The 26,946-nt window shown below is 35.8% G+C and overlaps 1 protein-coding gene across 1 annotated transcript; it reads left to right on the plus strand.

Annotated features, from left to right (window-relative positions):
• The first annotated feature begins 1,862 nt into the window (after positions 1 to 1,862).
• Positions 1,863 to 26,550, plus strand: LOC133322331 (rho GTPase-activating protein gacF-like). Its single transcript, XM_061531325.1, has 7 exons — positions 1,863 to 1,978; positions 6,280 to 6,481; positions 6,680 to 6,805; positions 6,888 to 7,030; positions 23,307 to 25,679; positions 25,848 to 25,945; positions 26,120 to 26,550. The coding sequence occupies exons 1-7, from the start codon at positions 1,863 to 1,865 to the stop codon at positions 26,548 to 26,550; spliced, it is 3,489 nt and encodes a 1,162-aa protein (XP_061387309.1).
• Positions 26,551 to 26,946: the final 396 nt, after the last annotated feature.

Genomic DNA, 26,946 nt, shown 5'->3' on the forward strand with positions numbered 1-26,946 from the left:
AAAGAACCTTTCATAGTAGAACTGCAGAAAAGCGAAGACGTTTTTTGAACGACCCAAAAACCATTAATTGCGAAGGCAGGGAGTATAGGAAATTTGTCACAGGCAAGTGGTATGGTGAGGTTGTCTTTCACAGATAAGCTTAAAAATATGAAATTCTTTAATATAGACGCTGAAGGACCAGGGAATCTTTTATAGTCGAACTAAAGTGTCAGCGAGTCTTTCAAAGACGAAAGGAGTCTTTATAGACGACTGAAAAATTGTGAGCTTCAGGTTCACGGCTGCATAAAATCTTTATTTGATTCGATATGACAATTCATATAATATAATGTTTGAAGATTATTTTATTATCTTACTGCACCTCAAATGGATGCATTTGTGGCTTTTTGCAATCTTCTGGCTGATTTTACACCAAAATCGTAAATGTTTGATTTGGCCAAATATGCAACTTTTTTTATGATTTGTTGCCATTTTAAAGGTAACTTCATAATGCCTCTCTCATAGAAGTTCTGCTCTCCAATTTGCAAAAAATTCTAGTAGTCGATTTTCACAATCCTCCTTAGATGCCAATTTTTATCATTAAAGAAATTTGCAATGCGAGATGATAATCGCTTGATACCAAGTCCGGACTGTATGGCGAATGCATTAAAACTTCCCAACCAAGCTCCCAACGTTTCTGGCGAATCACTGCAGATGTGTGTGGCGTAGCGATGTCCTGGTGGAACACGACACCTCCCCTTTTGGCCAATTCTGGCCGTTTCTGCTCAATTGTAAATGGTTTAAAACAGTTTTATGCCGGTTAACTGCGATCATTTCTCCGATTTTATAGACATTTTCGACGAAAAAATAATGGATTTCGTTTTTCCCCAATCGAATGTTCTCCGATTTTATTGACATTTAAGTATATATTTCCAAAGATCCTACTACTTTTGATAATTTCATACAGACACCAAACCCCAAGTGACGAAAACAACGTTTACATGTCTGCATTCAAATCCTATAAATTTCACAGTAAAGCGCATACATTTCAAATGCATTTCTTCATGCTCGAATAACCAATTTCCATTGTTCTATTTCTGTACAATTGAATGTAATTACACCATGTACTTCATGCCAAAACTGTTTCTAAACAAATGCGAACATACTTGACGAATTGTCTTCAAAAGTATTTAAATATAAGAAAAATACATTCATGAAAATATATTTTGCAAAAACGAACTATTTGTTCGTTTACTTTCCAAAAATGTGTTCCTTTTGTTTTTATTTCTTAAAGGATGTTCTATTGTAATACATATAGCACATGTTCTGTGAAAAAAAAACGTAAATACCTGTTTTTAACAAATACAATGGAACAACTTTTAGATGCAAATTAAACGTTGGAAATAACGTAAAGTAGGAAAGTGAATAAGAAAGAAACTAGTACGAAGAATGTTACCAAACTGTAAAATGTTCTGAATTCGGAAATGATGAAAGAAAGGTGTTTACGAATAAGCAAGCTTTTCATATAGAACGAAAATTGCATATATGGCATTTTAAATGTGAAAAATTAAAATAAATCGTGTATGAAATATATGGAGATTTTGGAGGATCCTTTTTCTTTGATTTTGTTACAATTAGCTGGGCCTCCGTGTGATAGACGTTGATGACTACTGACTATGTCGAAAGGCTGCAAACACAGGAAGTAGCAGAAATATACTCCGCTCACCTTACCCAGTTGCTAGTCGAAAGCACTCCTTACATATAGAAGTACAATGGAAAGAATTGCCCACTCTCTACAAACTGGAGCAAAAGCAACACTGGAGTGCCAAAGACCACCATCAAGAAACCCATTGTACGATCAGTAATGCTGTCGTAATGCTACTGAGATGAAAAACGCAGAGTATGGGGCAACCCTGCAAACAGTAGCAACACACAATGCGAGAGAGAATCAGGAGAAAGGGAGAGAGGAGAAGCGTATCTTCAACAGAAAGAACAAAAAAGTGTGAGCGTGAGTAAATCGAGATGTACAGGATTCAGAATGAAATTCGGAATTTTTACCAACGAGTAAAACACCAAACCGACGGATTTGGCGCTGGCGCATCCTTCTGTACAGAAAAAGATGGAAACCTGGCGGCAGATACAGATAGCGTGTTTAGTATCTGGGTGGAGCATTTTGCAAAGCTTCTAGTATGCACCAGCAGCCAAATCCAGGAAAAGACACACGACACATTCCACCTTTTCTTCCACTACAAAGCTGCATTCGCCATGTCTGCAATTCCCATTCTGGCAAAATTAATACGTCTGCGCAGGATAACTTTAGCTGGCACAAGATCAGCAGTTAAAATCGGAAAGGACCTCTAGAAGCTATTGGACACCGAACGAGGATTCCGACAAGGTGACAGTTTGTAGTGTGACCTTTTGAACATCCTGCTGGAAAAAGTCGTGCGAGATGCAAAGGGGAACGGAAATGACACTCTGAACATTGGGAGCGGTAACAGCCACCTTTAAACGAATTGAGAAGGAGTCTGTCAAAGTGGGAGTGACAGTAAATGCCGAGAAGACCGAGCTGACAGATTTGAGGTAGTCGACGATTTTATATACCTTGGTACCGCCATAAACAAAACTGGATCTAAAGCATGGGTATTTGCGTAAGTAGTTGAGGCAATTCTTGGAATGTTCAAGAGAAAAATTCTTCGAAAGGTCCACGGGCCAATCTGTGTCGACTGTGAATATCGCCATCGAAGTTATACCATATATGAGTTGTACCATATATTCTCGGATATCGACATAGTCAGGCATATCGATCTACAGCGTTTGGAATGGATGATGAAAACAAGTAAAATCCAATAGGTCTTATCTTCAGACTTGATCTTAGCTTGGTAGAAATAATAAGTTCTGCAAAGTGTGTTTTAAATTTCTCATTTCGTTCGCCTAATATACAATTTATAAATATTGAAAAATTTGAGAATTTGTGTGGGGGAGGTACCAGAAGAAGTGGACCAATGGGTCCCATCATCAAACTTGATCTACGCTTGGTAAAGATAATAGTTTGTACAAAGGCTGGTTCAACTCGGACATTCCAATCGCCTGATCTTGTATATATAATTATTGAACATTTTTACCATTTGGGGGGAGGTACCAGAAGGAGTGGACCAATGGATCCCATTTTCTTACTTTATCTAGACTTGGTAAAGATAATAGGTTATACAATGTTTGGTTCAAATTGGATCGTCCGTTCGCATGATATTATTAAATTAATTTTTTGCACAATTTGTGGGCGATGTACCAAAAGCAGTGGACCGATATTCCCCATCTTCGAACTTGAGCTAATTTTGGAAGAAATATTAAGATGTGCAAAGTTTGAATGAAATCGGTTATTCCCTTCGAGAGTTATGGTGCCCACCAGCCGGCCAGACAGACAAATGGACGGACGGAGATTTGTAAATCGACTCCAAATTTCCTGAAACGGATTTGGTTCAAATAAAACCAATATCTCCATGAGGCACATTTTTACGATATTAATGTTTATATACCCTCATTAGCCATAACTTATGGCCCAAAAGGCTGAGGGTATAACGAGCCAACTGATGTTTCCCGCAGAAGGAGAAGGCCACGAATTCGATGGAAAAATGTAGTAGAAGACAACATTTCGAAACTTGGTCTCTCTAAGTAGAAAAAAACAGCACACAAGACCAACTCGCGTGGAAATCTGTTTTAAGCTTCGTTTATGAAACAAATGTATCAGATCTATAGGCCTGGATATTTAAAAAAATAATTTTTCTGAGGACTACAAGATCTATAAGATTGAATTTTTAAAGAGTTGTTGTCTGAGGGCCACCTTATTTTTTCTAAGCACTGAGGACTTTTAGGAGGGGATTTTAAAATAATATTTTTCTGAGAATTAAAATATTTTTTTCTGGAAACTGAGCTGTGAATTATAAAAGATAATTTTCTGACTAGAATTTATTTTGAGTACTATCCGAGCCACAGGCTTGGATTTTAAAAGACTATTTTTCTCAGAACTACTATATTTTCGTGCGGAATAGTATAGCTACAGGCATAGATTTTTAATGAATATTTTTCTAAGGACTATCAGAGCCATAGACTGATTTTTATACCCTTCACCACACCGTGGTACAGGGTATTATGTCTTTGTGCATATGTTTGTAACAGGCAAAAGGAATCGAGATAGAATCGCTTTTTGAGTCGATTTACGCATGTCCGTCTGTCCGTCCGTCCATGTATTTTTGTAAACAAAGTACAGGTCGCATTTGGCAGATGTTGGCAGATTTGGATGAAATTTGGCAGATGTCACTTATTTGGCCCAAGGACGAACCCTATTGAAATTGGTGAAAATCTGTCTGGATTTAGATATAGCTCCCATGTATATTTTCGCCCCATTTAATTTAAATGGTGCACCAAAGTCCCTACATATCTCTCGATTTGCACGGACTTTGGCACAGCGTAATGAATTAGTACTGGAATGATGTGTGTTAAGTATTCTGACAATCGGTTCAGATTTAGATATAGCTCCCATATATATTTTCGTCCGATTTAATGTAAATGGTCCACCAAAGTCCCTATATATCTTTCGATTTGCACGAAATTTGGCACAGCGTAATAAATTAGGTCTAGAATGATGTGTGTTAAGTTTTCTGAAAATCCGTTCAGATTTAGATATAGCTCCCATATATATTTTCGTCATATATATCTTTCGATTTGCACGAAATTTGGCACAGCATAATGAATTAGGTCTAGAATGATGTGTGTTAAGTTTTCTGAAAATCCGTTCAGATTTAGATATAGCTCCCATATATATTTTCGTCCGATGTAATGTAAATGGTGCACCAAAGTCCCTATGTATCCTTCGATTCGCACCAAATTTGGCGTAGCGTACTAAATTTTGTCTAGAGTGATGTGTTTTAAGTTCCGTGAAAATCGGTTCAGATTTAGATATAGCTGCCATACATATTTTCGTCCGATTTAAGGTAAATGAGGCAACAAAGCTCCTATATATCTTTCGATTTGCACGAAATTTGACATAGAGTACTGAATTAGGTACAGAATGCTGTTTGCCAAGTTTCGTGAAAATCGGTTCTGATTAATATATAGCTTCAATATATATTTTCGACCGATTTAGTTTAAATTGTGCACTAAAGACCCAAAAATTGGCCGATCGTCACACAATTTTGTACAATGTACTGAAGTTACTATAACCTTTCGAGTGTCAAGTTTTCTTGAAATTGGTTCAGATTTACATATAGCTTCTATATATACTTTCGTCCGATTTTAAGTAAAGGGTGCACTAAAGGCTCATACCTAGGCCGATTGACAAAACGTATTGAAATTAATAAAAGTTAATATATAGTAAGTTTACTTGAAATCGGTTCAGATTTAGCATAGCTTCCATATATAATTTCGATCTATTCATGTTGATTGTATACCAGATAATCGATGGCTGCCTGATTTAAACAGTGAAGCATACTAAATATTTTGTGTAAAGTTTGCTTTAAATCTATTTACAAAGTATGGAATAGGTTGCAGAATAGCATGTGTTAGAATTGATGTTAGTCGGTTGACATATAGATAAAGATTGCATATTTAAGTTCGTTCAATTTCATGTCAATGTTCCTTTGAAAAGGCGACGTCTGTTAGGATACATATGTAGAATGTCCCTAAAGTGGTGAAGGGTATCATATAGTCGGCCCAGTCCGACTTCACTACTTTCCTTATTTTTGTAATGACTATCAGACCAATAAGCTCCGACTTTTAAGAATATTTCTTCTAAGGACCAAGACATGCGTGAGGAAATAAAAAATTCAGCACGTCTGAACTCAACGACATTTTCTCTCGTTTAATTTATAGTTTCCCACTCACAGGGTGTTAATAAATATAAACAGGATTTTAATTAAACACTAAAAGAGTAATATAAATTTAATTTCCTTTCAAACGAAAACTAAGTACTAACTTTTAATTGTTACAATATATATATACTTTTCTATCCCTACAAAAACAAAATAGTACCCAAAGAAAAATGCACAGGCAGGACATTAAAAATTTACTTATATGTTTATAATTGGGCTGGTTAGCCTGCAAATATACACATTCACACACATATGTCATAAATATACAATTAAATTGTCCTTTTCTGTAATTGTAAAACTTTTGTCTCCAAATTGCTACATAATGTTGTTAAATTATATTTTTAAATGTTAATTATGGACACACACACTCACATACTCACACACACATTTGTTACTGTTTCCACATAACGTTTTTTTATGTTTTGGTTCACATTTGCAGATTATCTGGCCTGGAAAATGGTTTACTGGGACTATCATCGCGTATAAATGCCGTCATGTGGTCACGTTCAACAACCGACATCGAAAATGTTGATATCATTTGTTTTGGCCATTTGTTGTACGAAATGTGCATGGGCCAGGAGATGACAACACCAAAACCGTCCATGAGAGTTCTAGAAATGGAAATGGAACATTATCCACAGGTAGGCAAGGGACTGAACCTGAGGAACTTAAGGACTTAAAAAAAGTTATTTCTTAGCTTCTGAGAACATTTTCTACGGGAAAAAGTACTGAGGTCACTGAGGTATCTTTTCTGTAAAAAAACCTTAAAGACAGAGGAGTTTTTGTATAGAAAAAAGTAAATCTAATTTATTTAATTTTATGTTTCCCCCTCTTTCCAGATTCTCGATGTTTTGGGTTTAATATTCGAACCACCCAATGGTGTCTGTCCATCCGTGGAAGATTTAGTGTTATGTGATTTATTTAGATCGATAGATTTACGAGAATTAAGAGGTCCTTGCTTTAATGTAAGTAATGTTTTTTATAAAAACCTAGCAACCAAATATTTCAAAAATGCCCCACCTTCCCTCTCTCTCCACACTTTTTCAGACCATCAAACCGAGCCTAAGCAGATCGACACTGAATTTATTGGCAGCTGTCAAGAAACGACAATGTGCCTCGCTGGGCAATTCGTTTAGTGAGGCCAGTTCACCATGTACACCACCCTCAACGCCCAGGGATCGAAGATCGGGGTATGTTTCTGATTAAATACTACTAAAAAAATGTTGAATTATGAATTATCCCTTAAATTATCTAAGCGTTAAAAACTCACCTCAACTAATTGGAACATTCAAAAAACAAATATTAAATGTACAAAAATGCTGAGCTGTTAAAAAAATTAGAAATATAATAAATATCAATTTTAAACTCAATAAAATGAAATGTTTTCTGTTTGGATTCCAAAACGAAATTACAATGTGTTAGAAAATGGCAGAATATGGCAACCAGGACAGGTTTATTAAATATATCATCAGATCCTGAAGGAATTTTCTATTAAAAAACGCTTCTCAGCACCGGGTACTTATTTATAAAAACATCTTTCCTCAACTCTTGAGGGTTTTTTTTTCCATAGGAAGAAAATGTACCCTGTTTATCACATAGGAATTTGTTACTACAGATAAAAATGGCTTCGTTCCTTGAGAACTTTGTTCAGTAGAAAACATTTCTTCTCAGCTCTTTAGGCTTTTTTTGTATAGAAAAAAAACCCCAACTACCGATGAATATTTTATCTATTTTTAAATGTTTGTCCTCAAAACCTGAGGACTTATAGAGCCTTTTTCTCTATTGAAAAAATTTTCCCCATATACTATTCCCATATAATTCCCAAAAGCTTTAAAAATATAAAATAACTGCAGATTCCAAGAGGCCTATTTTCTATAAAAAAAATGTCATCAGTTCCTAAGGATTTTTCTACAGAATTTTTGTATGGAAACACACAGCTCCTTAGAATTGCTCATCAGCGGCCGTGGTATTTTTTTCTATGTAAACAAACAGCCCCTTAGAAAAAAGCTGTCCTTAGACTATGAGGTCTCTGGAATTGCCCATAATATTTTTTCTTTAAAAAAATTCTACGCTTTGAAATACCTCAAAAATCCCATTTTTTAAAGTCCATGATTGGAAATGTCCCAGACAAAGTCTTATTCTCAGGAAACTATGTTTGGCAATCTCTAAACCATGATTGGGAAGTCCGTGAAAATGTTCACTCCTTGGAATGTCCTTCAAAATGACCTTGAGAAATATTTTTTAAAAAAATCTACGCTTGGAAATTTAAAAAATTCACGTTTGGAAATGACTTTGAAAATATTTTTTAGAAATACATGTTTGAAAATGACAAAGTCGTGTCTCCCTGACAAAGTCTTATTCTCAAGAAACTATGTTTGGTAATCTCTAAACAACGATTGCGAATGTCCTTGAAAAAATCCACTCCTTGAAATGATCTTTGGAAAATATATATTTTTATGCCCTCCACCACACTGTGGTACAGGGTATTATGTCTTTGTGCATATGTTTGTAACTGGCAAAAGGAATCGAGATAGACCCATGGTTCCTTTTGAGAATATGCATAGAATCACTTTCTGAGCCAATTATGCATGTCCGTCCGTTCAGGCATTTTTGTGACCAAGGTCGCATTTATGATCCCATTTGAATGAAATTTGGCACATGTCACATATTTGGCCCAAGGACGAACCCTATTGCAGCAAGTCGGTTCAGATTTAGATATAGCTCCCATATATAGTTTCGTCCGATTTTATGTAAATGGAGCACGATTGAAAATTTTTCCGAAAACATCCACTCATTGTAATGTCCTTGAAAAATCCAGTCCTTGGAATGTCCTTAAAAATCTTCTATAAATCTCAACAAATGTCCTTGTTAAAACATCCACTCCTGGAAATGACCTTTAAATCCATTTTTTCAAAAGGCCACATTTCAAAATGACCTCGAAAAATATTTTTTAAAAAAATCCAGGCTTGGAAATGACCTTGAAAATATTTAAAAAAAATCCACGCTAATAAATGACCTTGAAAAATATTTTTTAAAAAATTCACCTTGAAAAAAATTATTTCTTTTAATCCACGTTTCGAAAGTCTGAAAACGACCATAGATTTCTTGTTTAAGAAATTCAGGTTTGGAAATGACTTCGAAAAATATTTTTTTTAGGAATACACCTTTGAAAATTACTTCGAAAAAATATACCATTTTAAAATCCACACGCTTAAAAATGACCTTGAAAAATAGATATTTTTTAAATCAAGTTTGGAAATGATCACAAAAATATAATTTTCAAATCCACGCATGGAAATAGTCCTTAACAAAAATTAAAAAAAACACGCTTAGAAAAGTCCTTAAAAATATTCATTAAGGGGACCCCCCCCCCCCCAATCTCGGTGTCAAAATTTTTGATTTAATTCGAATCTTCACTAATTCAAGAATGTCCCTCAAGAACTCTTGAAGATATAGCCGATTTATTGTGTCAGCATCAAGTGGCGGCTAAAGGGCTTCTCAAACTTTAAACGCGTTTTTCTCTAAAAATTTTTTTGCGAATGGCGGGCACGATAACTCAAAAACTAATAACCCAATTGATTCCAAATTTTTACACGTTTCTCTGTGAGTGTATAGCTATCGTAGGATAAAGCCAATCGGTGAAGATCTTCCTTATTTTTTAACTTGGTTTTTGGCCAAAAATCGGCGATTTTCCAAAAAAATAATTTTTCAAAAATCCGCCATTTTGTTAATTTTAGAGCGCAGTCAATAATCCTAGTTCATACGAGAGCCTACATGTCTGGCCGTTGGAATTTTCGGATTCCGATGTTCCAGTGAGGAGTTATCATGCCCGCCATCAAAAGTAAGGACTTTTCTTTGATCACAAAAAACAACAACAACAATTTTTTGTAAATTATTTTTCTTCCTTTTTAAATCTTCAAATATATATGTGCCAAGTTACAAACCTTAACAAGCATTGGTATTCATTTACCAGCCCATTTAAAATCATAAAAATAAAAAATCGAGAAGGGGGGGGGGAGGTCCCTTAAACAATCTACAACTAAAAAAATATTTAAAGAAAGAATATTTTTTACAAAATGCACGCTAAGAAATTCCCATGGAAAATATTTGTTAAGAAATTCACGTGTGGAAATTACTTCGGAAAAAGTATATATAATTAAAAACCACGCTTCGAAATAACCTTGAAAACATTTTTTTTAAATCCATGTTTCATTTTTGAAGGACCATTGACATGAAAGTGGACTACTTTACATATACGATCTGTGTCTATATGTGAACCGACTTAACCGAACGATTAATAACTGGTTACATTTGTAAATTTATATTAAGTTTGTTTTTTTCGTTTATAATACATCGGAATAATCACTTCCAACCCTATAAAATACATCTTTTTGATCAGCGAAAGTTCTATGACGATTTAAGAATGTCCGCCTGTCTGTTGTCTAGCCTCTAAACCACAACATAGAGTTGTCTTTTGTCTGCAGGCAGGTCAAGTTCGAAGATGAGCTATATCGGTCCAGGCATAGGTATATAAGGGTACTTCCTAATTTTGGGATTTTATTGGGTATCAAAGGGGGTTCTTGAGCGTGCTTTTCAACCGAATTCGGTGAAATTTGGTACAATGGATTCTTCTTTGGTACATCAATCCACACACATGTTCTCGGTAAGCTATGCCAAAGTACATGTAATTAGGGCAGATTTAGATTCGTTTAGAAAATTATGTAAATCGATTTAAATCAAACTATTCATGATGCTACAACACAGAGCGCTGTTGAAGATATAATCCAGTTCATCCACAATCATCAGTTCATTATTTAGTGCACCCTTTAATTCTTTGGTGCACAATTTGCTAAAAATCGGACGAACATAAATATGGGACCTATATCTAAATGTAAACCGATTTGAATAAAACTTGGAACACTTTAGGCTATCATAAATTCAGTACGTTGTGCAAAATTTCGTGCCAATCGGACTAAATATGAATCTTTGGTGCCCCATTTGCTAAAAATCGGACGAAAATATATATGGCAGCTATATCTAAATCTGAACCGAGCCTTAGCACACGTTAGGCTATACCGATTTCAGTACGTTGTGCAAAATTTTGTGCCAATGGGACTAAATTTGACTGTTTAGTGCACCATTTGCTAAAAATCGGACGAACATACAGTGGCTCCATCGAATAATCGGACAAGTGTTTGTCAGATATAATAATGCTATACATTTCAAAAAAATTTCTAAATGTGTAGTTTTTTTTCGCTTTTATTTACACATTACTTACTTTTATTTCTGAACAATACAAAAAGCAACAACTTTCCTAGTGATAAAAGTAAATTTCGTCAGAAAAACAAAATTAACTTAATTTATTGTGTTCAACGCAAAATCGGACAAAACAAAGTATCAATGTTAAAAGTCCCGTTATTATGCAAATATGAACTTCAAATCTGTATTTTGTTTGTCGTATTCATTTGTAAATTGCATTTAGATCAAGAAAGTGGTAAAGCTAAATAAAAATAAATTTAAATGGCTCCAAAAGGGAAAAAATTCAGTGTGGAAATCAGACAATTAATAGATAAATTGAATTATGAAGGTAAAACAGTAAGAGAAATTGCCGTATTGGTTGGAATGAATAAATCTACTGTCCACGACATTATAAAGAGGTTCGTGATGAGTTCAGATTGACCAATAAAAGCAGAGAAGGTCAATGGGAGATATTGAATGAGCGAGAAGAGCGTTCGATATTAAAATAAATAAAACAATATCCATTTAAAAGCGCAAAAGAACTTAAAATAAATTTAAAAACTCGCACTTGAAAAGATGTGTGCCTAAATACTATTCGCAATACATTACATAAATATGATTATTATGGAAGAGTTGCAAGAAAAAAAGCATTTATAAGCCTTAAAAATAAAAACAGTAGAATAAAATATGCCAAGGAGTATTTACTAAAATTAGAAGATTGTTGGAAGCAGGTAATTTGATGATAGATCATCTTAAAATACATTTCTATTGATAGTTTCCATTATATTAAGGATCTGTTTACTGACGAAAGCAAATTTAATTCGCACGGATCAGATGGAAAGATGTATGTGTGGCGTAAGCCAAATGCTGAATTTAATCATAAGAATACAAAAGCCACTGTTAAGCACGGATGAGGTTCTGTTATGGTTTGGGTCTGCATGTCGAGTGCGGCAATATACAATTTGCATTTTATTGATGGTAAAATGGACAAATTTGTCTACCTCAACATTTTAAAACATAATGTAAATCAAAGTGCAGACAAATTGGGTATCGCGAACAACTTTGCCTTTTATCAAGACAACGATTCCAAGCACACATCAGGTGTTGCAAAGCTTTGGTTGATCCATAACTGTCCCAAACTTATACAAACACCTGCACAGAGCCCAGACCTTAACATAATTGAGCATCTTTGCGAAGAATTAGCTAGAAGAGTGTATGAAAAAAATGTAACTCCTTGGTACAGCTTAAGGAGGCTTTACTGAAATCGTGGAACTCCATAGAGCCGGAGGTATGCCAGAATTTGGTCAAATCAATACCGAAGCGTTTACAGGCCGTTCTGGACAACAAAGAATATGCAACTAAATATTAATTTCTCGATTTTTTGCATTTTTTGACATTGATACTTTGCATTGTCCGATTTTGCGTTGAGCACAATAAATTGAGTTAATTTTGTTTTTCTGGCGAAATTTACTGTTATCACTAGGAAAGTTGTTGTTTTTTGTATTGTTCAGAAATATAAGTAAGTAATGTGTAAATAAAAGCGAAAAAAACTACACATTTAAACAATTTTTTTGAAATGTATAGCATTATTATATCTGACAACCACTTGTCCGATTATTCGATGGAGCCACTGTATATATGGGAGCTATATCTAAATCTGAACCGATTTTTTCCCAATCTCAATAGGGTTCGTCCCTGGCCCAAATAAATGAGCTGTGCCAAATTTCATCCAATTCGGATAATAAATGCGACCTTTGTTTACAATTTAACATGGACAGACAGACGTCCGTCTGACTGACGGACATGCATAAATCGACTCAGAAAGTGCTTCTATGCATATTCTCAAAAGGAACCATGGGTCTATCTCGATTATTTTTGCCTGTTACATACATATGCACAAGGACATAATACCCTGTACCACAGTGTGGTGAAGGGTATAAAAATTCGCTTAGAAATGACCCTGGCAAAAAATGTTTAAAACATTTTCGCTTACCTTCAAAAATATTCACGCTTGGAAATTTACTTGAGCAATTGTTTGGAATGTCCTTGAAAATCTACGTTTAGGAATGTCGTTGGAAAATATTCAATGAAAAATCCACAATTTTAAATGTCTATGAAAAATACGCGAAAGGACATGTCCTTAGTCATTTAGACGTTTGTCATTTTCCACTAAAAAATCCACGCTTGGAAATATACCTGAGCAAATATGTCCTTGGAAATCCATGTTTAGAAATGTCGTTGAAAAAATATCATGTATTTGGAAAAATTTACTACGGAAAATGTCCTTCAAAAATATTTTTTAAAAATTCACGATTGAAAATGTCCTTGAAAAAATATTCATTAAAAATAGTTTTTAAAACCCTTAAATAATCCATGAAATGTCCTTGAAAAATCTTTAATAAAAAGCTAGTTTGTAAATGGAAATGTCCTTGAAAAATCATGTTTAATAAATCCTAGCTTTAAATAATTCTGGTAATGTCCTTGAAGAAATCGTCGAAAAAAATTATTATATATGGGAATGCTCTTGAAACAAATTATCTTTAAAAACTCACGCTTATATTAATTTAAAAGACACGCTTTTAAATCGAAAACTTATTATGTATTTAAAACATTCCACTCATTGAAATGTCATTCAAAAATATTCTTTAAAAAATCCACGGTTGGGAATGTCTTTACAAAGATATTCTTAAACATATCCTTGCTTGGAAATGTCCTCAAAAACTATTCTTTAAAAATCCACAGTTTGGAATGAAAAATTAGTCTTTATAGTCTTATTGGTCTTAAAAATCCTTGAAAGGCCATTGACGAAATATTTTATAACAAAGCACGCTTATAGACAGGAATGTCCTTGAAAAAAAATGATTTTTAGTAAATTCACGCTTAAAATAATACTGGTAATGTCCTTGAAGAAATCTTCTATAAAAACAAAAAAATCGTATATAAGGGGATGTCCTTGAAAAAAAAATCATCTTTGAAACTCCACGCTATTTTCTTTTAAAATGCACACTTTTGATCATAATATCACTCAGAAAAATCTTTTTTAAGAAATTCACGCTTATAGATGGGAATGTCCTTTTCTTCTTGGAATGTCCTTGAATAAATGTTTTGTTAAAAAAATTGAAAGTTATTCTTTAAAATTCCACGGTTGGGAATTTCCTTGAAAAATTGAAATAAAAAATCACGAGCTTATAGATGAGAAGGTCCCTTAAAAATCCATGCCTCTAGATGGAAATATGCTTCTATAAAAATTCATACTTACAGATAAGAATTTCCTACAAGAAGAAATATTCGTTAAAAAACCACATGATTTAAAATAATCCACACTTTTAGTTGAAGAAAACTTTTTAATAAAATCCATGTTTATAAAGGAAATATCCTTGAATAAATTACACTGTGCGACACGAAAATTTTTCAGGGGTTCTAATGTACCAATTTTGTTTAGTTGGAGTCCCTAGACCACGAAAATACCTTTGGTTTTTCTGGGTCACTTCGAAAATTAATTTTATAACGGTAAATATAGAGAAAAACGTTTTTTCATGGATTTTACATTTGAAAGTTGAATAACTTATTTACTTTATAACGGATTTATATTATTCTTTTTTTCTTTCGAAGAGTACAATTTTTCCTTTCAAATAAGATATATATTTGATAAATCGGTTGAGGATTGGCTGAGTTACAGCGGTTGAAATGTGAAAAAATACGCATAAAATGACAAAATTTATTTTTCTTCGGACTGTACGATTAAATTATGATATCAAGCCATATAAGTTTTATTATGTTGCGGGGAAGAGAATTAAATTAGCTTTCGAAAATGATAAAAATCAAAAAAATCGGTTAAAAAATGGATGACTTATACACATTTTTGTATTGATTCTATGCATATTCTCTAAAGGAAATATGGGTCTGTATCGTTTCCTGTTACAAACCGTTATGTTTGCAACAGGCAAAGGGAAACGAGATAGACCCATATTTCCTTTAGAGAATATGCATAGAATCATGATATGATATGATATGATTTTTATCATTTTCGAAAGCTAATTTAATTTTCTTCCCCGCAATATAATAAAACTTATATGGCTTGATATCATAATTTCATCGTACAGTCCGAAGAAAAATAAATTTTGTCATTTTATGCGTATTTTTTCACATTTCAACCGCTGTAACTCAGCCAATCCTCAACCGATTTACCAAATATATATCTTGTTTGAAAGGAAAAATTGTACTCTTCGAAAGAAAAAAAGAATAACATAAATCCGTTATAAAGTAAATAAGTTATTCAACTTTCGAATGGAAAATCCACGAAACCACGTTTTTTTCTATATTTACCGTTATAAAATTGATTTTCGAAGTGACCCAGAAAAACTAAAGGTATTTTCGTGATCCAGGGACTTCAACTAAACAGAATTGGTACATTAGAATCCCTGAAAAAATTTTTTTTGTTATTTTGTAGCACAGTGTTATGTTTCAAAATCCGGGATTATCGATCAAAAAAAGTCTTTTAAAATTCATATGCTTATAGATGATAATATCCTTGAAAAAAAATTCTGCAATATCCGGAAGAAATCTTCTCTTAAAAGCAGGAAATGTACGAAAGAAATGTTTACAAATTTTTTTTTACAAAATTCATGCAAATGAAAGGTCTTATATAAATCTGATTAAAAAACCAGATAGGGATATCCTTGAAATAACCTGCTTTAAAAACTACGCCTATAGATATCAATGTCTTTTAAAAATCCACACTTATAGACACGAACATTCTTAAAAAAATTGTCCTCTAAAATCAAGCTCTTCAGTCCGTACAAAAATAGGTTTGCCTGGTTGCCAAGAGTTGTCATAAAATTTAAAATTCTCCGCTCTTTTTCAGTTTTTTCCTACATATTTGAGAAATTTGAAATAGTTTGAAAATATTTAATTCAATAATTAAATATCTGGACATAATAAATTTATACACACACAGCTACACAACAACATCTAACTCCGAACACTTTTATTTCAAGAAAACCCTAACTCCCCAAAATCCTCTGCAATGTTTCTTTCCTAACAATACATAGCTACTGTATTGTGTATTATTTCAAATACATATTCTATATATAAAAATATTATATTTTCAATAACTGTTTCAAATAAACAAACAAATTATAACTAAATATCGACGTTAGTTTTGTTGTTTCCTTTTTTGTTTATGGCATGTTTAAATAACTATTCAAACTAAACAAAAAAAACAAATAATTTTATTCTCTCTTTTACAAATAACACTCTTTGCTTAGATTTTTTATTATTAAATAATTGTTAATAAATATATAAATATTTTATATATCAGCATATATATGTGTATAAAATATATATAAATATATACATATGCGTTTTCCCTTGTGTTTTAGAGAGCCAAACATTTTTTGTACATTTTGTTAAAATTAAAAAAATAATTTTGAAGCCAAGTTTGCTACTTAAAAACATATTTACTTCATATATTCCCCCTCCTTCCCCTCATTAAATTTGTTAAAAATATCTATATATTTTTATATTAATTTATGTTTGTTTTTACTAAAACCTAACTATTTTTTTGTGTCATTTTATTTTGTTTCATATGAAAAAAATTAATAAACTAAACTAAAACACAACAACAAAAATAATAAAAAAATCCCAAAAACTAAAATTACCCCATCACAACAACACCACTAAACAACAACAATAAATTTTAATATTTAAAAAAATAAAAACAAAATTAAAAAAACGAAATTCAACAGAAGTGTTGCACCGGCGCCCTACGAAGTCTTTCGAATGTACTAATCTCAGTCAGAGTCCAACAACAATGAAATATTAACAAGCGACCAGTACCCCATGAAAAAAATCATTATTATATAAATATTACAAAAATTGTACTAAATTCTAAGTTCTAAAAATAAAAAATAAAATAATAACAAAAAAATTGTAAAATAATTCAGAAAAAAATAAAAGAACCAAAAAAAAAACAAATTAACTGCATGAATTTTTTCCATAAAATACCCTACCTTGGAATTCTTCTACCCCCCTACTTTGGTGATATGTAAAAAAAGAGACGATACTAAATATTTTTGTTTTTTTTGGAATTGAATTACTTCCTTCGAATTAAATGTATAAAATCTAAATCCGATGTAAATGATTTTTTCATAATCGTAATATCAGAGAATAAAGAAATTGATTTTTGGTAAGTGTTCGCTCCAGTTTCTCTTTATTTTCATTTTTCTAAGCACCTCTCCTTCACCTTAGTTTTTTTTTCAAAGAACACAATTTCAATTCCTTTCACATTGTATTTGCTTTATATATTTTGTTGTAGTAGTGTAGTTAATCTAATAAGACTAGACGCAGGCCCCAACCAAAAATTTTGATTATTTAAAGACCTTATAAAATTCTCCTGCGATTTATGTACATTAAAATACGTTCTTTCTCACGAATGCTCACGGCGAGAATTCGAATGTTTGCTATTTATCCCGAAGCGTCGTCGATTCGTTCTTTCGCGAGCATTTGTTGCTGAAGAACATTCTTTTGAAAAAGTCAAAAAATATGTTCACGAATGCTCGCGAGCACAGTTAAAAAGAACAACAAACAATAATAACATAAACAAGTAAACACACACTCAACGAATGAATGTGTGTGTAGCAGAAAGTGTTTGGAATAACAAACACATATCCAACAACTATTGAGTTCACGAACGTTTGTTGTTATTCTTGTTTCTGTTTTGAGCATTCGCGAGAATTCGGGAATTTTTGTTTTCATTCGTGAGAGAATGTCAGAAAGAATTTCAACCACCAAACAAAACGAACGGTCGTTGTTATGTGCTCTCACTCGTTTGTTATGTGTGTGCGAACATTCTTTGGCGAATGCTCGTTTGATAAAAAATTGATCGCCACAAATTCATTTTTTAAATGAGCACAAAACGAAAAGAATGTATTTTGAATCACTCGCGAGCGAATTTTTGCGCACCCTGGTTTTCAATTTATTGCGAATGATAAAGTTACAATGAATGAACAAGCATTACCAATCTCTCACGAATGTTCGCATTGTATGAAAAATTCACGAACGATAAAATTTCGCTGCAAGCGTCGTCGATTCGTTCTTTCGCGAGCATTTGTTGCTGAAGAGCATTCTTTTGAAAAACTCAAAAACAAATGTTCGCGAATGCTCGCGAGCGCTGTTAAAAACAACAACAAACAAAAATATCATAAAAAAGTGAACACACACACAGCGAAAGAATGTGTGTAGCAGAATGTGTTGAGCATGTGTGGAATAACAAAACTCATGCGCAAAAACTATTGTGTTCACAAACGTTTGTTGCTTTTCTTGTTGCTGTTTTGAGCATTCGCGAAAATTCGCGAGCATTCGCGAATGTTTGCTTTGATACGTGTGCAAATGTCAGAAAGAATTTCAACCACAAAAGAACGATCGGTGTTGTGTGCTCTCACTCGTTTGCTATGTGCGTGAACGTATTTTGAAACATTCGCGAGCGAATTTTGTTCACCCTGAAATAGAGAACCTTGACTATTCAGAGATTTCCACAAAACAAATGAGTAAACAAGTGAAAAGGGCAGTATGTTTGCGTACAGTTCAAACTTTTAACTTTTGCTTCTCAATGGATATTGGATATTCGGCATATTGGGTAATCCTAAAGACTAAACCTAAAAATGATCCGATATTGACAATTAGAACTTTTTACACCCTCCACCACGTGATGTTCATTCAAAATTCCTTAAGTCGATCGGAAATACCCGAATACCGAAAACGGGCTGGATCTTTCATGTGGGAATTATATCAAACCTTGGAATTTGAAAAATCAACTTAAAACGGATTTGGCGGACAATTCGCCCATTTTTTGATTATTTTTGGTATGGAGATTTCCTACTCAATTAGAATACAAAATATAAAATTACAGCTAATTTGCTTGAAGCACATGCCTAAGCTCCCCAAAATATTGAAATTTGGGATATAGCGTTATATGGGACATTCTTATAAAATGTGAACCATTATTAATAATTTTTAATAGGAAGATTTGACACACCATCATAAAGTTAGAGACGTGTCCAAACCCCCCAAATATTGAATAATGGGGATTATTATATGGGGGCTACCCGGAAACATTGGCCAATGTTGATAATTTTTGTTAGGGACATTTATACTCAATGATAATTCAAAGTATTCGTGAGAATAAATAAAAATAAAAAATCGATATTCCGAAAATGAGAATTGGCACGTCCCACTATGGGCCAGTGATCCCATTTTTTGGCCATAATAAGAGCAGTGGGTTTATGAAAAAATAAATGTCACAAGTAAGGTTTTCGAGGATGCTGATTACGATTCTGACAATGAAAAAAAACACAATTCCAACAATTTACAATAATCAGTTTGCAATGTTAATTCTGTGCCAGTTTTTATATTTATTGTTTTATTTCACTGTTATTTATAATTATTTTTAACCTCTAACCCAATGTATATAAATATCAGAATTTATGGTATAAATCACCCATTGATAGTGCTAAATTAAACCAATTGAACTGTATATCCCCCAAGTGAGCCATTATCAAACTCTATTCACAAATACAAACATATTCCAACACACACATGCATACATATTACATATGTATAGAAAACAAAACAATGAAGTAAGTATTTTCTTCCTCTATCTCTCTCTCTCTCTTAGCCTCATAGCCTACTTACATTCGCTTTAATTGTCTATCTGTCATTAAATTTCTTTTGTTCGCTCAAGTAGATGCATAATAAATATTTTTTGTGAATTTTAATTGCATGCCAATATACGTTTGTATGTATGTTTGGACCCTACAGTGTTACTAAATCCTGCCCATAGGTTAAGAATAAGAACAATAAACTTAACTGACATACAACATGCTTCTGCACGACAGCAACAAACAACAACAAAAACATCAGCAGTTATTGGCTTCAAACAACGACAGCAACTGCACACAGAAAAAAAGCTGTTCCACAAACACACTCACAAAACACTTACAGCTTTAGGACAATGTGTACTGCACTTTATAAAACTCATGTATGAGAAACAATCACACACACACACATATACACAGAGAATCATTTACTTGTTTCCCAAAACAATTGAGTTGTATTTATGATACAAATTATGGGTATATTGGGGTGTAATGAAAGAAAGGGAGTCTTTTATAGACGAGATGAAAAGAGTCTTTCATAGACGAGATGAAGGGAGTCTTTCATAGACGAGATGAAGGGAATCTTTCATAGATGAGATGAAGGGAGTCTTTCATAGACGAGATGAAGAGAGTCTTTCATAGACGAGATGAAGGGAGTCTTTCATAGACGAGATGAAGAGAGTCTTTCATAGACGAGATGAAGGGAGTCTTTCATAGACGAAATGAAGGGAATCTTTCATAGACAAGCTGCAGGGAGTCTTTCATAGACGAGCTGATGGGCGACTTTCATAGACGAGCTGAAGGGCGACTTTCATAGACGAGCTGAAGGGCGACTTTCATAGACGAGCTGAAGGGCGACTTTCATAGACGAGCTGAAGGACGACTTTCATAGACGAGCTAAAGGGAGTCTTTCATAGACGAGTTCAAGGGAGACTTTCATAGACGAGTTCAAGGGAGACTTTTATAGACGAGCTGAAGGGAGTCTTTCATAGACGAGCTAAAGGGAGTCTTTCATAGACGAGCTAAAGGGAGTCTTTCATAGACGAGCTAAAGGGAGTCTTTCATAGACGAGCTAAAGGGAGTCTTTCATAGACGAGCTAAAGGGAATCTTTCATAGACGAGCTGAAGGGAGTCTTTCATAGACGAGCTGAAGGGAGTCTTTCATAGACGAGCTGAAGGGCGACTTTCATAGACGAGCTGAAGGGCGACTTTCATAGACGAGCTGAAGGACGACTTTCATAGACGAGCTAAAGGGAGTCTTTCATAGACGAGTTCAAGGGAGACTTTTATAGACGAGCTGAAGGGAGTCTTTCATAGACGAGCTAAAGGGAGTCTTTCATAGACGAGCTAAAGGGAGTCTTTCATAGACGAGCTAAAGGGAGTCTTTCATAGACGAGCTAAAGGGAATCTTTCATAGACGAGCTGAAGGGAGTCTTTCATAGACGAGCTGAAGGGCGACTTTCATAGACGACTCCTTCTCAATTCTTTCAAAGGTGACTGTAACCGCTCGCAATGTTCGACCCATTATATCGATGTCATCGGTTAGGCGAGTAATATGTGTTGTTTGGTGTAAAGAGTGCCATTTCTGTTCACCTTTGCATCTCGTATGACCTTTTCCAGCAGGATGTTAAAAAGATCACACGACAAACGGTCACCTTGTCTGAATCCTCGTTCGGTATTGAAGGGCTCCGACTTTAACTGCTGACCTGGCACAAGTTAACTTAAAGTTATCCTACATAGCCGTATTAATTATGCCAAACGCAGACATTGCTTTAAACACCTCTGAACGGATAGGGCTCTGTCGAATGCGGCTATATAGTCGTCGAATAGGTGGAATGTGTCGATGTGTTTTTCCAGAATCTGGCGCAGAGTGAAAATCTGGTCAATGGTGGATTAGCCAGGCCTGAAGCCACATAGGTATGGTCGTTCACACAGCACGCTGTATAGCACTTTATATGCGATGGGAAGGAGACTTATTCCTCTACAGTTGGCACATATCGTCTTGTCTCCTTTTTTGTGCACGGGACACAGGATGCTGAGATTCCAATGAGAAAAATGAGCTGGTGTATGCTCCTGACCAGCATCTGACCACCGGGTTTGAATAGTTCGGCTCGTAATCCATAGGCACCTTCTGCTTTATTGTTCTTTAGCCGATTAATTGCTACTCTGACCTCATCTTGGCTAAGTGGTATACACTCTATACTGTCATCTCTTATTGGTTCTGGGGTATCTTCTTCACCGCCACTATTTGATGCCAGAAGCTTTTCAAAATGCTCCTTTCAGATCCTCAACACGCTGTCTGTATCTGTCAAAATGTTTCCATCTTCATCTCTACTGGAGGACTAGCAGGTATATGTCTCGGAAATTCCTATCAGCTACCCGAGGATCTGAGGAAATTAACAGTTCTCTGAAGCTGCAATTGGTAAACTCTCTGAAACGTGCCAATCAGCTATTTACGGAGACGATAATGGGGAGAGAAATGGCGGGTTGTCCGACTACGTCATTTATCAGACACGGTGCCATAATGGTAAAGTCCGCGAACTGTAGCAATTCTCGTGGAGCTGTCAATTTGCTCTGCCTGCGCTGTACCTCTCTGTACATTACCTAGGACGGAATGCCAGAGATCATAATGGGCATTGAAATCCCCTACGCTGACGTAGCATGCGGCAAAATTACTCCTGTCACTGTAGTCCTAAAGTCGATTAAGACTTGAACAGCCGCTGAAATCACCCATCACATGCATCTATTGCATCTCACCAACGTTGATCTGTGGTAGATGCGGTTCCGACATACGGAACAGAACCAAGGACCGGTTTTTCTTTCTACCCCGACTCGAACTACTTTCACTGGGCACTATGGCTGAATTTTGGGAGAAGTACAAAATTTAGCTTCTTTTTTTTGAGCTATACAAGTTGTATAATACACTACATTGTGTGTGAAGAAGCCCTCATAGTGTTCGCACTTTAGTTTTATTGTCAAACTCGCATTGCCAAATCCCAAGATTCGCTACTGGAAACTTCACCGAATCATTTGGCACAGCTCTCACCTTCTTCGCTACGAGACAATCTCTATGATAGATCCTCGTGGTATATTAGCCTTAGCCACAGTCGACAATCAATGAATCGTGGCGGTTCCTGAAATGAAATAATGTGTTCCAATAATATCTTCAGCATCTGCGGTCTTACAGAGTTTGTTTTTTGGTTGTTTTGGAAGGCGATAATATATATATTCCCCTTTGTCCCTCCTCAGATAGTTCTATAAAGACTTTGTCAAAAAAATTCATTACACCCTAATATATACTCACTCCGTGCGTTTTACAAAATCATAGCAAAGTTTATGGACTAATTTCTCCAAAGGAATTGTTTTTGTTAACCCCAGACCTCCACTTGACATAAATAACAACTAACCCAAACAATTATGTTTCTCTTTTTTTCTTCTTCTTCCTCCTTATTCTTCTGCCTTCTGGTCGCTTGATGTCCATACGGATTTGATGCTGCTTCCTCACATACATAACCATGTTCGGATGGATGTCTGGATAAATGGATGGTTGTATGATTGAATGAATGCACTACAGCTTAAGTCGAACAATGGAATCTTTTGACTGTATATCCAGTGATTCGGAGGAGGGTCTGCTAGATGAAATCATAGTGGGTTGTAATTATCAAACCAAACATATGATGCAACGTCTCAAGTATCAGCAGCATCAACATCAAATGCTGCAACAACAATATCAACATCAGCAACAACATTCGGCCTCACAGCCATCCCTGGCCATTGGCTATTATCATAGTCAGCCGTATTTGTGTCACAAATCGTCGTACGATCCCATGGAATCACCCATACACTATTGTGATAATACCACACAAATAGAGGAGCAGGGTAGTCCCGAGCAGGTCAGGCAAAACGGTAAAGATGAGCCGAAGCCGGAACACCATTATCAACAACAACAGCAGCAGCAACATCATCCGATTATGATACGTTGCAGCTCCACAACGGAAAGTGAATTGAATTTGAAAATGGCCAGTCATATGGGTGCAACAAATTCGGGAAATAATCGTGGCAGCATTTGTTCATCGGAGAGTACAACCAGTGTTACGGGTACCACCATAATGTCCCACGAGGATACAGATCAATCTTCCATTACCACCCAATTGGAGGTATCGGATTATGAGTCACACAATTTGAAAGAGAATTTAAGTTTGAATAACCTCACGGTGTCCCATAACCAGTCAGGAGCCTCAACCTCGAATAGCCACTCTGTGGCCAGTGCCATTGGGGCCTCCTCTTCCTCCTCGGTTGCCATTGCCGCAGCTGCAGCCTTAGGCCCATCATTTAATCATCAACTCACCGCTGATATGTGTAATTTTAAAAATTCCAAATCTCGCCGCCTCGAATACTCGCTGAAATGTTTGAAATATGGACGCAGTAATCCATCACAGGATTCAGCATTTGGTTCCTTGACGGACAATGATCTGTCAACAGGATCCTCCTTTCGTTTAAGTAGCTTCCAATCGATTTCCTCACCCATTGATGAGGGGGTGGAAGATGTGATTATTGCCACCACAACTGCAGGGCTGGAGACATGTTTGGAACTGGCCACAATACCCCGAAATATGGTATCGCAGGATTCAGCTATATCATCGCCATGTCGTGAATCGTCACCAAATAATTTTCTCAACATTGAGGATGGTTCCTGTTCGGGGGCCTCAAGTTCTTCGGGTTCGACAGGGAACTTAAGGCCACAACATTTTCCTGTCTCATTGTCTCCGAAAATTTTGGTTACAGCCACCACTAATTCCAGTAACTCCAGTTTGGCCTCGGTGTCAGGTTCCCAAAATCCACAACAACAACAGCAGCAATCGCAAACACAAAATCCAACACAACAACAACAATTTGATCCACCAAAAATCTTGGTAAATGATCAAAATTCCATTTATACAACCTCACCCTCCAAGAAATCGGGAACCATTGAGGTGTTCTCCCAGAAGTATCGGGTTAGCTCCTTTGAGGATATGTCACCTGCAAAGAGGAGCAGCAGCAGCTCGGGTGATAAGCAGCACTTGAAAAATGTCAACCGTTTGGCATTCCGATCCCTGGAAGAGGAACGACGCATAGATAATGCATTTATACCCATCACCGATCGGGTACATTCCGATAATCGGGTGAATGTACACAGCGAGAAATATAAAAAGCTGACACATGCCTCATTTCGCATAAGTAAGACCTCCAGTCAGGTCACCATGTATGATACCTCGCCCGGGCAGATGATCACCTCCTCCCCAGGATCCTCCACCATGTTGGCACAATGTGGCCAATCGCTGGAATTGCAAAGACCAGCCACGGTGGTAGGTGCGGCCAGTTCCAGTTCCCGCCAGACCATGTGGCGGGATAGTAAATTTTATCGTAAAAATCGCATTGCCAAGTCCAATGATTCGCTCCTGGAAACTTCGCCCAATCATTCGGCACGGCTTTCACCCTCTTCGCTAAGAGACAATCACTATGACAGCTCCTCATCGTATGGCAGCCGTAGCCACAGTAGACAATCATTGAATCGTGGCGGTTCCATAAATGAAATAATGGGTTCCAATCATACCCTGGGTCCCGAGATAACAGTTACCACCAGTTTTTGTAATCAAACCAATTCGTCATCCCACAACAGCAATCGTCGTTACTGTAGCTCGAAGAGTGAGGATCTGGGTGACTCCAATGATTATTTGCGGGTAATGGATGCTCGCAAGTCCTACTCGGAAAGGCATTTGGTTACGTTCGAAACCACCCTGAAGCAGACAGCTATCAACAATACCATGCCATTGGATGGCAGTGACCCATACTATCAATCGGAAGATGATTTAAGTTTTAAAGAAGACAATAACCACTACGGAACGGCGAATGGTGGGGTGAAGTATCAAAATCAAAATATACCGCCACCACCACCTCAATCGCAAAGGTCAAGGCATTATTCGCATAGCAACAAAACTCATCATGGAGGTTCGAACAAATATAATGACTATGATTATTACCACGGTGCAACCTCCAAACAGGCCTCGGGCATTTCATCGCTACCCAAATCCGGCGGTTCCGCAAATGCCAAACGTTCCCACCCAAATCAGCTAAGCTGGAGTACATGTTCAATAAATCGCCTAAAAACGACCAATATTAAGACCACCTCGTTGGCCACGCTACCCAACTGTCAAGCAGCGAATTTAAGCAGCAGTACCAGTTCCCGGACTGCAACAGCCTACAATTTAAGTCCACAGCATCAGGGACAACAGCAAACTGCATCGGCATATCACCATTATCATCGTTCACCCTCACCCAAAATGGCTTCAACATCGGCCTCCACTTCACCCACACCCTCATCATCGTCCACCACGTCTCATCACTTAGATACCACCACCAACTCCGGCACCACGAATAAATCTCCCAAGAAGTCCTCTGCACGTAATCCCGTTGTGTTCAAATCTCTCAACAATTCCTCCTCATCGTCGATTAATGCCAACACGTCGACTACAGCTGGCGGTGCTGCTGCCACAGATACAAGCAGTGATAATGGCAGTCACAATTTAAGCTTTGGTCCCGACACCTCTTCCTCGCCCGATGAATCACCCACACATCGTTCCATCAGTGGCATTGAATTGGCGAAAATATTTTCCATGGATGGTAAGAGTGGTTCGAATAATTGTAGTGAAGAGAAGACACCGCTACTGGATAGTGTGGAAATGTCTCCGATAAGTCCCACGGGTCCCGAGGAGGATGATGATGACGAGGAGGAAAATGATCATGGAAAATCCATATCCAACTCCAATGACACCAAATAAAGAGGAAAAAACAAAACAAAACAAAAAAAAAACCAAAATGAAATTGTGATAAAAAATATTATTAAAAATGAAGAAGAAGATGAGAAAATTTTACATAAAATGTAATGCGAAGAAGATACCAAAGAAGAGATGGAAATTTAAAATCTTTAGAGAAAAAATAACACAAAAAATTCAGTTAAGTAGTTGAAGACAATTTTAATCCAATTCCATTGTAGAAGTTTAGGATAAATAGAACCCAAAAAAAAAAACAAAAACAAAGAAAATAATGTTGACTAGCGAAAAAAGAAAACAAAAGGAAATAGAAATAAAACCAAAACGAACAACCGAAATGCTTTCACTCAAAGCTCTGCTTATGATAAGGATAGTTTAAGGGAGAGAAAGAGAAAGTGAGAATAG

Source organism: Musca vetustissima, unplaced genomic scaffold, assembly GCF_032173495.1.
Source record: "Musca vetustissima isolate MV318-11 ecotype Yass unplaced genomic scaffold, APGP_CSIRO_Mvet_v1 utg7802, whole genome shotgun sequence".
Lineage (NCBI taxonomy): Eukaryota > Metazoa > Arthropoda > Insecta > Diptera > Muscidae > Musca > Musca vetustissima.

Coding starts and splice junctions, on each gene's coding strand:
- LOC133322331 (XM_061531325.1), top strand. CDS start 1,863: ATGAAAAACGCAGAGTATGGGGCAACCCTGCAAACAGTAGCAACACAC. Junction 6,806..6,887: donor TAAGAGGTCCTTGCTTTAAT/GTAAGTAATGTT, acceptor ACACTTTTTCAG/ACCATCAAACCGAGCCTAAG. Junction 25,946..26,119: donor AGCAGCGAATTTAAGCAGCA/GTACCAGTTCCC, acceptor CTCATCACTTAG/ATACCACCACCAACTCCGGC.